General features: G+C 37.6%; 1 protein-coding gene across 1 annotated transcript; it reads left to right on the top strand.

The window, feature by feature from the left end:
- Window positions 1–3877: 3877 nt before the first annotated feature.
- LOC143564720 (chalcone synthase-like) lies at window positions 3878–5567 on the top strand. Its single transcript, XM_077051913.1, has 2 exons — window positions 3878–4153; window positions 4503–5567. Exons 1-2 carry the CDS (start codon window positions 3967–3969, stop codon window positions 5510–5512), a joined length of 1197 nt encoding a protein of 398 aa, XP_076908028.1. The 5' UTR covers window positions 3878–3966; the 3' UTR covers window positions 5513–5567.
- The last annotated feature ends 6005 nt before the right edge of the window (window positions 5568–11572 follow it).

The raw sequence follows: 11572 nt of genomic DNA, 5'->3' as shown, positions 1-11572 counted from the left end.
TGTTTTTAGTCTAACCCCTCTGATTATCTCTTACACACCTATACCTAAATTCTTATTTGTCATTATCAAATACCATTACCCGATTTGTGATCAAATAAATAAGTCAAACTCCCAAGTGGTTAAATACCTCAAATACACCCTACTTTAAAAAAAAAATTGGTTCAGGTCACGCATGACGGGACCTGCTGAACCGGCCTCACGGTGGTCACGCCGAATGACCCATCCCCCCTTTAGACTTTTTCGTTTTGTTGGGGGTGACGGGGTGGTTTAATTTTGAGATGAACATGGAAGTTCGATTTGGATATAGAGATGGAGCTTCGATTTGGTTAAGATTAATGGAGGGTTAGGGTTTTATTCTAAATACTAATTTTTAAAATTGATTTTAGTTTATAAATAATGATTTAGCTTCATATTTTAATAATGATTTTATAAATACCGATTTAGCTTCATTGTTTAATATTGATTTTTTAAGTTTTATTTTATAAATAGTATAAGTTTTAATTTATATGATATAAAGTATAAATTGTATTAAATAAAAAGAAAAATCGAAAATGAAGAATGGTGGAGAATTATGACTTATAACATGCATGGGTTGAGTGGTAAGATTGAGTAATGAAGGAAAAACTGAGGTGACACGGACATGATGAATGATGATAAATTAGCCAAATGAACCATAACACATAATCGAACCACATTTAATGTCATGGCAGTGATGAAAAGAAAAATGTGCGGGGATGATGGTGCTGGTTAGTAAAGGTGAAATTGGAATAGACGAGACATGCAAAAAGTAGAGAGGTGGTCTTCTGTCTGAGAGAAGAGCTCTTGAATGAAAGCATAAGGACGAAAAACTTGATGAACAGCAGATAGTGTCTCGAAGGATGAATCAAGTCACCAATATGGTGTTGGCACTCGTTACATCTTACGATATCTATCAAAAAGACACTTTAATTTGAATGTAACTCTGTATTCAATGAAATTTATACCAGAACTATAATAACAAATACCAAACCAGTATCGAATTTGTTTGGACATTATCAGTTTGATTTGTCACGGTAAATAACAAAAAAGTAAAGTATACTTGATACGTTCGATTTAGAAGAAAAATAACTTTTCCAGAAACATCGATAAAATTTAGTATGCCGCAATGCCATGCATATTCAAAATGATATAAATCATTATAATATTATTAGATTAATGAAAAAGGTAAATGACGTCACTTTATATAAAAAAATGTAAGGTAGCTTTGATAACATGTAAGTTTGTACTTCAGTGATTTGTACATTACTACTCACAATTTGATTTTGAAACAATTTAAATCGAGACATAGATACAAATAGCCAAGTGCAACGACATAAATGAAAAGGGTACACACCGCCAATTAATATATATATATATATATATATATATATATATATATATATATATATATATATATATATATATATTAAAAAGGGGATACAACCCTCTCACAAAGTCACTATTTCTTTTACCATTCATTTTTTAATATTTTATTAATTATTATAACCATTAATTTACTAATTATAATTTCAAAAATAAAAATAATAGTTTTTACTTCTTTTATTATAATTTTTTTTGTCAACTAATTAAAATATTTAACCAACTCTATTTTTAAACACTAAACTTGGACAAGTGTCGACTTTACATATCTTATTTTTTGTTAAACAATTTTTTTAAATTTTGCTTTGATATTTTTTATAGTTCGTCTTTACAATGACCGAAACTTTTTTCGTGATTTAAAAATATCTCATCGTCGCATGGTTTATATCCGCGTGCCAACGTTTGATACCTAGCTCGCCTTTAAAATATTTTTTTTGGATTACTAATTTATGTTTACGAATTTGTGTTGATACCGCTAATACGAACCGAATTTGTGTTGGTACCGCTGATACGAACCGAATTTGTGTTGGTTCGTAACGGTAACATGCCGTTCTTTTTGGTTCCACATATGAAAATTTGTTGTATTTTGGAATTGATGGGTTTATTTCTTTTGTTTAGTTTCGATGTCGTAACTTGATACAGACTGACTTCGCATCGACTTGCAACGAGTTTATAGTTTAACATTTTTACTTATGTTTTTTTGTTAGATTTAACGGTCCCGTCACGAAGCACGGGTCCTAAATCTATTTTATTAAAAAAATGGGGTAGCTTTTATAAAATATACGTTTATGTTTTCGATTACTTGGACAATAGCTCTCACAACTTGATTTTCAAAAAAAAAAAAATAACATCGACATATACCTTTAAACAGGTACGTCGTGGCAATATACTCGTAATATACTAGTAAGTTAATAATATATTTTTGAGAGACTTAAAGTATATTTTAAGTTAATTATAATAATGGTAATAGTAATAAAATAATAAAAATATAAAATCCTTATTATGCTTGTTTGAGAAATCCTTTGTTCAACCGTAAATTAACAGTTACATATATTTAAATACCTAAAAAGTGGTGGGAGTGTACTCAGTACTGGGAGCTTTTAACTCCAAATGGCATTAAATTGAGATAGTAATGGGATATGCCTTGAACGCGAACAGTGATCTAAGTCATGTACAAAAAAATCCTCTCTATAACATCAGATCCAAGATATCTTCTTTGGTATTAGTTAGGTTTTTTTCTTTTTAATTCTTAAACATCAGTAATAGAACACCGGTGTTTATAATGAGACTCGAAGCCTCAATATAAAAAAGCACCATATATCACATAAATATATAATTGCTTGTATTTGTTAGGCACACGACATAGATGCGGGTATCGAATTAATACATCAATTACTTTTTTATAACGAAGTCTCAATATTGGGATTTTATATATATTTCTTTCTTTTACTATTATAATAATCTATAATATTTAAAAATGAAAACATAAAAATCGCAGATGTCGTGATGTGGTCGCTCTCCTTTTTTTTGGAGTCATCAGATTTACTTGATTTTTAAATGAAGGTTTCTCATGCATTTGACATGAATTAATGGGTATGGGTCTAACCAAACCCAGATATTCCTTAAACGGGTTATAACATCTCATTAAATTAAAAATTATTCTCACCAAATTATTGATGTGAAAGTCCTATAAAATAGGATATACTAAAAATTATTATATGATTTTTTTAAAAAAAATTATTATTATAATTAAGAAACAATTTTATTTTAAAAAAAAATAAGCGGGTCTCGGGTCTCACCAAACCAAGATAACTTTTAAACCGAGTTATAACACATCTTAGTTATTTGTGAAACCCTTTTATCATCAAACTCTAAGTATAGTATAAATTTTTTTTATAATAAATCAAATTGAACTCTAAAAAAGTATATAAATATTAAATGAAAAATATAAAACAGCCTCATAGTATGGGAGATAAAAACTAGTTATATATATTTTTATATTTTTAACAACATAAAATAAAATTCAATAAGGCCATGTTTGTTTTTGCCTCTTTTCTCTGAATAGAGGAAAACGTCTGATTCGATCAGACGTAATCAGACGTGTGGCTTTTTGTTTTTTTTTCTGGCATTAAGAGGTTCAGCGTCTTAATAGCATCTGAACCAGTAAGAGCTTTTAGTGGGTCTGAAAACCTCTTAACCCAAAAAAACATACGTTTGTCTCCAGCCTCCATTAACTTCTAACCCGAAGACTAGGCTCCATCTCCGACGACTAGAGGTTCGTCTCTAGCCTCCACCTCTTAATGATCCAGATTTCAGACATTTGAACCACCTCTTAACATTCAGATGTGGTATTCAGATTCAGACTTAAATCTCTAAAAAAACAAACGGGGCCTAACTCATATAAGTAGGATACTTGGACGAAAATCTGTGACACGCATAGCAAACCTACCACCTCATCTTCTATATAATAAACACCCACTCAATCCTTTTATTCACCTTCAACACTTGCATTAATTTCTCGATCTCTCCGCTCTTCCTTTCCACCCGCCGGAGATCAAGCAAAGCACGATGGCCTCTTCTGTTGATATTGCTGCCTTTAGAGAGGCTCAACGGGCCAAAGGTCCAGCAACCATTCTTTCCATTGGCACCGCAACTCCCTCTAATTGCCTCTACCAAGCGGACTACCCCGATTACTACTTTCGAATCACCAATAGCGAACACATGGTTCAACTCAAAGAGAAATTCAAGCGCATGTGTAAGCTTATTATTAATAATAATATTATTATATAAGAGTCATGCTCCCATCTGATTTCATATCATTAAATGGCCGTCCCAAAAAAAGATCATGTATAGTAGATGGAAGGACGTTATGCTGAGCCCGTCAAATCATTACATTATTATTATTATTATTATAAAAATTAATAATAAAAACTTCACCAATCACCTTTCACTACTTCCCCGCGCCCATTGGCTATGGGGCTCCATGAGTTGGGGATAGCATCCCAGTATGTGTATAGCTGACTGGTTTATTTTATAATGGCCACTAACATTAGGGATTTGACGTTTAGTTAATAATTAAGTTACGTGCATGGAATAATTTGCAGGTGACAAGTCAATGATTAGAAAGAGATACATGCATCTGACGGAGGAGTATCTTAAAGAGCATCCCAGCCTATGCGAGTACATGGCTCCGTCGTTGGACGCCCGTCAGGACGTGGTGGTGGTTGAAGTCCCAAAACTCGGTAAAGAAGCCGCGGTTAAAGCCATCAAAGAATGGGGAAAACCCAAGTCACATATCACTCATCTCATCTTCTGCACCACTTCGGGTGTCGACATGCCTGGTGCCGATTACCAGCTCACCAAACTCCTCGGACTCCGCCCGTCCGTGAAACGCTTCATGATGTACCAGCAAGGCTGTTTCGCGGGCGGGACGGTGCTCCGCATGGCCAAGGATCTCGCAGAAAACAACAAGGGCGCGCGTGTCCTTGTTGTTTGCTCCGAGATCACTGCCGTCACTTTTCGAGGCCCGACCGACACGCACCTTGACTCCCTTGTCGGTCAGGCCTTGTTTGGGGACGGCGCGGCTGCGCTCATTGTCGGGTCCGATCCGGACCTGGAAAATGAGCGCCCGCTGTTCCAAATGATCTCGGCCGCCCAGACAATTTTACCAGATTCCGAAGGCGCGATCGACGGTCATTTGCGCGAGGTGGGGCTCACATTTCATCTACTCAAAGACGTGCCCGGGTTGATCTCCAAACACATAGAGAAGGCATTGGTTCAAGCGTTTTCGCCTCTGGGTATATCGGATTGGAACTCGATCTTCTGGATCGCGCACCCGGGAGGTCCCGCGATCCTGGATCAGGTGGAGAGTAAGCTCTCACTGAAAGAGGAGAAGATGAGAGCCACGAGACATATTCTAAGTGAGTACGGAAACATGTCAAGTGCTTGTGTTTTGTTTATTCTTGATGAGATGAGGAAGAAGTCAGCGGAAGAGGGTCTTGCTACAACCGGCGAGGGTTTGGACTGGGGTGTGCTGTTTGGGTTCGGACCGGGTTTGACAGTTGAGACTGTGGTCCTACATAGTGTCCCAACTACCATGCCAATTTCCCCATAACTTTGAAGGCAATATTAAATGATTCGTCGGTTTTAATTAAATAAATGTATCACAGGTTTTTCTGTTTATGTTTACTATATGTGTATCATCTATGTGTAATTTTAATTAAATAAATGTATCACAGGTTTTTCTGTTTATGTTTACTATATGTGTATCATCTATGTGTAATTTTATGTATGGATATAATTAATGTACCCTGTTGTAGTTGTGCGTAGATGGTTCAACTTTCTCCTACGAAACGGGTATCGAAAAATTTAGTCATTGGCAACGTATTGATATTGTTATTATTCATCTATTTTTAGCTTGGCTAAATTTAAATAAAAGAATACAATGCGGACGAGAAAGAGAAGAACCGAGTGGTTCTCTTACACATAAAAACCCGATGGTAGGTAAAATCATTTGTAGGATTTTTGTTACGTCATTAAAACCGCTAATCCGATTATACATGTCTCTCTCTTTTAAGTACTCAATCACATCACCCTCCACTTGCATGCTAAATGCATTGAATTTAAGACTATAAATGAATTGAACGAACATGAAAAATACCTTGTTCATATTCGTTTGTTAAAGAAATAACATGTTCACAAAATGGTTTACGAACACTTACCGAACGACATTTTATGTTTGCGTTCGTTCATTAAGAAATGAATGGGTTCAAGAACGTTCACAAACACAAATAAAATCGGCAGAACATAGAATTGAGGTCAACACATTCATCGAATAATGAGAAATGAAATGGGAACAATGTAAAAAGTTGTGAGAATGCAAAAAGTTGTGAGAATATTATGTCTGGGGTAATAAATCAACAAAATATATAAGGGATATTTGTTTTTAATACTCTCAATTTTTCCTCATTGGTAGATAACACTCTCAACTTTCGATTTGTCACCCACCACTCCTAACTTTCACCCTATTTTCCTGTACCACTCCCCGTCTAAATGAACACTAACCTCGTTAATGTTTTGGACTAAAAATGTCATTCAAATTAGTTGAAGGGGGGGGACATAAATTTTATTTTTAACACACAATCTCCATTTCCGGCGACCTCGTTTTTCCGGCGACCTCATTTTTTCTGGAGAATTTGAGTTTTCCGGCTATCTCGTCTTTCAGAACACCATATCGAGATTGTTTACGAAAACAAGTGGGGATATTTCTTTCTCATCTCGGACTCGAGTTCCCAAGTATACTCAGGCCCTCTTCGTGAGTCCCATCTTACTTTCACGATTTTCAAGGTTCGTCTTTTAAGTTTCTTAGTTTTCGAATCTTCAATTTGAATTGGTTTTTCAATGAATTTTAAGTTCTCGTTAATTTCTACATCTTTTAGGGGCATCGAAAGAGATTCTTCGGCTAGACATTTACGCAGATTCGAAACATGGAATGCATTGTGTATCCCTTGCATTTCCTCGGGTAGTCGCAAACGATGCGACAGTACCAATTCGTTCGAGTACCTCAAAGGGTCCAACGAATCGAGGACTTAACTTGCCTTTCTTGCTGAAGCGGACTATGCCTTTCCATGTCGAGACTTTCAAAAGAATTTTATCACCGACACTAAATTCTATCGGCTTAAGACGGACATCGGCGTAACTCTTTTGGCGATCACGTGCCCTCTTAAGTCGTTCGCGGATTTGAAGAACCTTGTCAGTGGTTTCTTGGACTATTTCAGGTCCAGATAATTGATTATCTCCAGTTTCAGACCAACACACGGGCGTTCTGCATTTTCGACCATATAACGCCTCGAATGGTGCGGCTTGAATGCTCGAGTGATAACTATTATTATATGAAAATTCCATTAGGGGTAAGTGGTCATCCCAACTTCCTCCTAAGTCTATCACACAAGCGCGGAGCATATCTTCCAACGTTTGGATAGTCCTTTCGATTTGCCCATCAGTTTGCGGATGATAAGCGGTGCTAAGGTTTAGCTTTATGCCGAGCGCTTGTTGGAAGCTCTTCCAAAAGTGAGACATAAAACGACTATCTCGATCGGAAATTATAGATAGCAGTACTCCATGCAAAGCAACGATGTTGTTTACATAGATACGTGTTAGTCTATCCATTGAGTACGATTCGTTGATAGGAATAAAGTGTGCGGATTTTGTTAAGCGATCCATAATCACCCATATAGCATTATGTTGTCGAGTCTTCTTCGGGAGTTTGGTTATGAAGTCCATGGTTATCAACTCCCACTTCCATATGGGTAGTTCGGGTTGCTGAAGCAGTCCCGAAGGCTTTTGGTGTTCAGCCTTAACTTTCAAGCATGTTAGACATTTCGCAACGTGCGAAGCAATGTCCTTTTTCATTCCATTCCACCAGTAGTTCGACTTGAGGTTTTGATACATTTTGTCACTACCGGGATGCATCATGTACTTTGTTTTGTGAGCTTCATTCATGATTTTCTCACGCAAGTTTCCAATGATCGGTACCCAAATTCGGTTTCCCATTCTAAGGATACCATCGTCTCCTTTGACTAACGAGTCAATGGTGCCGTTACGCTTTTCATCGGAGATCTTGTTTTCGTGAATAGCTTGAGCTTGAGCAGATTTAATTTGGTTGATAAGATCAATTTGAAGTTCTAGCCTTAACGCTTGGATTCTTTTTGGCTTTTCGTGCTCTTTACGACTTAAGGCATCAGCCACAACGTTGGCTTTACCTTCGTGATAAACGATTTCACAGTCGTAGTCGTTAAGAGTTTCTATCCAGCATCGTTGGGGCATATTAAGCTCTTTTTGCTCAAAGATGTGTTTCAAGCTTTTATGATCGGTGTACATGATAAATCTTACTCCATAGAGATAGTGTCTCCATATCTTAAGTGCAAAGATTATGGCGCCTAACTCTAGATCGTGAGTTGTATAGTTCTTCTTGTGCACTTTGAGTTGACGAGAGGCGTAGGCGATTACTTTCTTTCGTTGCATTAACACACATCCCAAACCGGAATGAGATGCGTCGCTAAAGACAACAAAGTCTTTGGTACCCTATGGAAAAGCCAGTATAGGGGCTTGAGTAAGCTTTTGTTTAAGTATATCAAATGCCTCTTGTTGCTTTGTTCCCCATTCGTACTTGATGTTCTTACGAGTTAATGAAGTTAGGGGAACAGCGATTCGAGAAAAGTTCTCGATGAATCTACGGTAGTAGCTGGCCAATCCCAAGAAACTTCGGATTTCGGTTAGCGATTTTGGGACTTCCCACTTAGAGATAGCTTCAATCTTAGTGGGGTCCACTTGAATACCGTTGACATTAATGATGTGACCAAGAAATTGCACTTGGTGTAACCAGAATTCGCATTTAGAGAACTTGGCGTACAATTTCTCGGTTCTTAAAATTTCAAGTAAGGAGATGATGTTCATGATCGTCCTTAGACTTAGAATAAATAAGTATGTCGTCTATGAAGACGATAACAAATTTATCCAAATAAGGCTTGCAGATACGATTCATCATGTCCATAAACGCTGCTGGCGCATTAGTGAGTCCAAACGGCATGACCGTGAACTCATAATGGCCATACCTTGTTCGGAAATCCGTTTTTGGAATATCTTCGGTTTGAACTTTAAGTTGGTGATAGCCGGAACGAAGATCAGTTTTTTAAAAATAGCTAGCACCTTGAAGTTGATCAAATAAGTCGTCGATTCGAGGAAGTGGATATCGATTCTTTATTGTGACTTTGTTGAGAGCTCGATAGTCGATGCACATTTGCATGGATCCGTCCTTCTTTTTGACAAATAGTATCGGCGCTCCCCATGGTGATGAACTTGGTCGGATAAAGCCTTTCTCGAGAAGCTCGTCCAATTGTTTCTTTAGTTCCTTCATCTCGGTTGGCGCGAGCCGATACGGAGCCTTGGCGATCGGAGCAGTACCAGGAATAAGATCAATCCTAAACTCTACTTCACGATCGGGAGGAATGCCGGGGAGTTCATCGGGAAAGACAATGGCATAATCGGGAACAACAGGAACGTCTTTGATATCTTTGGGCTTTGATTCTTTGGTAACGTAGGCCATGAATGCTAAGCATCCTTGATTTAGACATTTGTTAGCCCTTAACATAGAAATTAGGGTAACTCGGCCAGCGTCTTTATCCCCTTCAATTCGAATAGTTCGTTTATCAGGGGCTCTAAGTTCAACGGTCTTGCTATTTCAAAGGATACGAGCATGGTTGTTGGATAACCAATCCATACCCAATACAACATCAAAACCAGCAAGAGTCATGGGTAGCAATTGAATAGGCAAAACATAACCGGCTAATAAGATTTTTCCGTTTTCTAAAGCTTCGGTGATTTTAACAGTTTCGCCGTTAGCGGTCTCGACGCTTAGAGTTTTATTGAGTTTGATTAAAGGTTCATTTAATAGACTTCAAAACTTATAATCTATAAAAACTTAAGTTGGCACCTGAATCAAACAGGACTCTAGCATAAGCGTTGTTAACAAGAAACGTACCGGTAATTGTTTCCGGCATGTCGGCCGCTTTCTTTGTGTCTAAGATAAAGACCCTTGCATTGCCCTTCTTGGGCTCATTCTTCTGACCGCTACCACCCGCACCATCAGTCGCGGGTTTGTTCTTGGGACACTCAAAACTAAGATGTCCCATCTCCTTACAATTATAGCAGGTCATCTTCTTCTTCCAACAATTAGCCGTAGCGTGGCCGGTTCGGTTACATGATTCACAGACTCAAGAAGCAAAGTTGCATCTACCTCTATGATATTTCTTACAAATTTTGCATTGAGGGATGCCAAGATTGGAGCTAGACCTTCGTTGATCTTTACCCTTGAAGCGGGTATCTCCACCTTTCCTTGAGTCATGTGTTGTTACCACCTTTTTGTCTTCCTCTTTATTGCGGATCATTCCGCCAATCAAGTACCCAGCCAACTCCATCGCGGAGTCAGCGGTTTGTGGTAAGTGTGATCTAACCATATCACGAATTTCCCGAGGTAGTCCCCATATATAACGTGTAACCTTGCTGGACTCCGGGGTAACCAGCTGGGGAACTAAACGACAATACTCGTGAAATTTCGTGTTATACTCACGAAGGTTCGTTCCAACAACCTTGTGAGCCAAGAACTTGGTTTGGATTTGGTCCATCTTGTGCATCGGACAAAACTTTGACATCAACAACTCTTTAAACTCGTTCCAGGGCAAACTATACATAACTTCCCTTCCTCTACTCATGATCAGCGTGTTCCACCACTCGAGTGCTTCGCCTTTGAACATCAAGGCGGAATATTGAATCCTTTCCTCCTCCATACACTTGCTCATGATAACAATCGTCTCCATCTCTTCAAGCCACCTTACGGTATTTATGGCTCCCTTGTCACCGTGAAATTCTTACGGTCCGTAGTATTTAAAGTCTTTAAAGGAACATCCTTCTATCTTGAGTTTCTTAAATTCTTTACGAACCCCTACATTTGCGTTTGATTCATGTTCGCTCTCTTCCTCTAGTGAAGGTCGAGTACGAGGTTTAGAAACAGATTTTCGAGAAGGATTTTCATATTGAGTATGTTTTGTTTGTCTAGATCGTGATCTATTTTCAGATTCTTCTTGAACAACTTTTCTGATCATTTGTTGTATTTGATTCATGTATTTATCGGGAATCGGTTCTTCTCGTTCTTTTTCAGGTTCTTCCCTTTCACTTCGCGTCTCTCGGCTTCCTTTCGGGAGGCCTCTCGATTATCACTTTGTCGAGACATATGTTTATCTTTTATTCTTTTTATCTAAAATTTTAACACATTTCTTTTCTTAATATACAAATTTATTTATTTCACATTCATATACATATCATAAATGATATGTATATTATTGTTACAACCAACTTATAGATCTTATCCTTATTACACATGATACACATATCATACAAACTATATTACACACATAACTTCATCTCTTAAACACACTATCTTCATTTTCTTAATCCTTCATAAACTTCTTCACAACTTTGGTGAGCTTGTTGCATTTGCGAAGAAGCTTGTCTCCCATCTTCTTCTTTTTCTTCTCATCCATAGCAATCTTTTTCCTAAGGTCATCAGTTTCGTGCAAGGCTCGATCCAAATGCTCCTCCTGGGACTGAGGCATGTCAG

The sequence above is a fragment of the Bidens hawaiensis genome, unplaced genomic scaffold, assembly GCF_021521415.1.
Source record: "Bidens hawaiensis isolate Kalapana, Puna unplaced genomic scaffold, B.hawaiensis_p1.1 tig00022149_1, whole genome shotgun sequence".
NCBI lineage: Eukaryota > Viridiplantae > Streptophyta > Magnoliopsida > Asterales > Asteraceae > Bidens > Bidens hawaiensis.
Note: the sequence above shows the minus strand (reverse complement) of the source record. Positions and strands in the feature narration are given on the sequence as shown.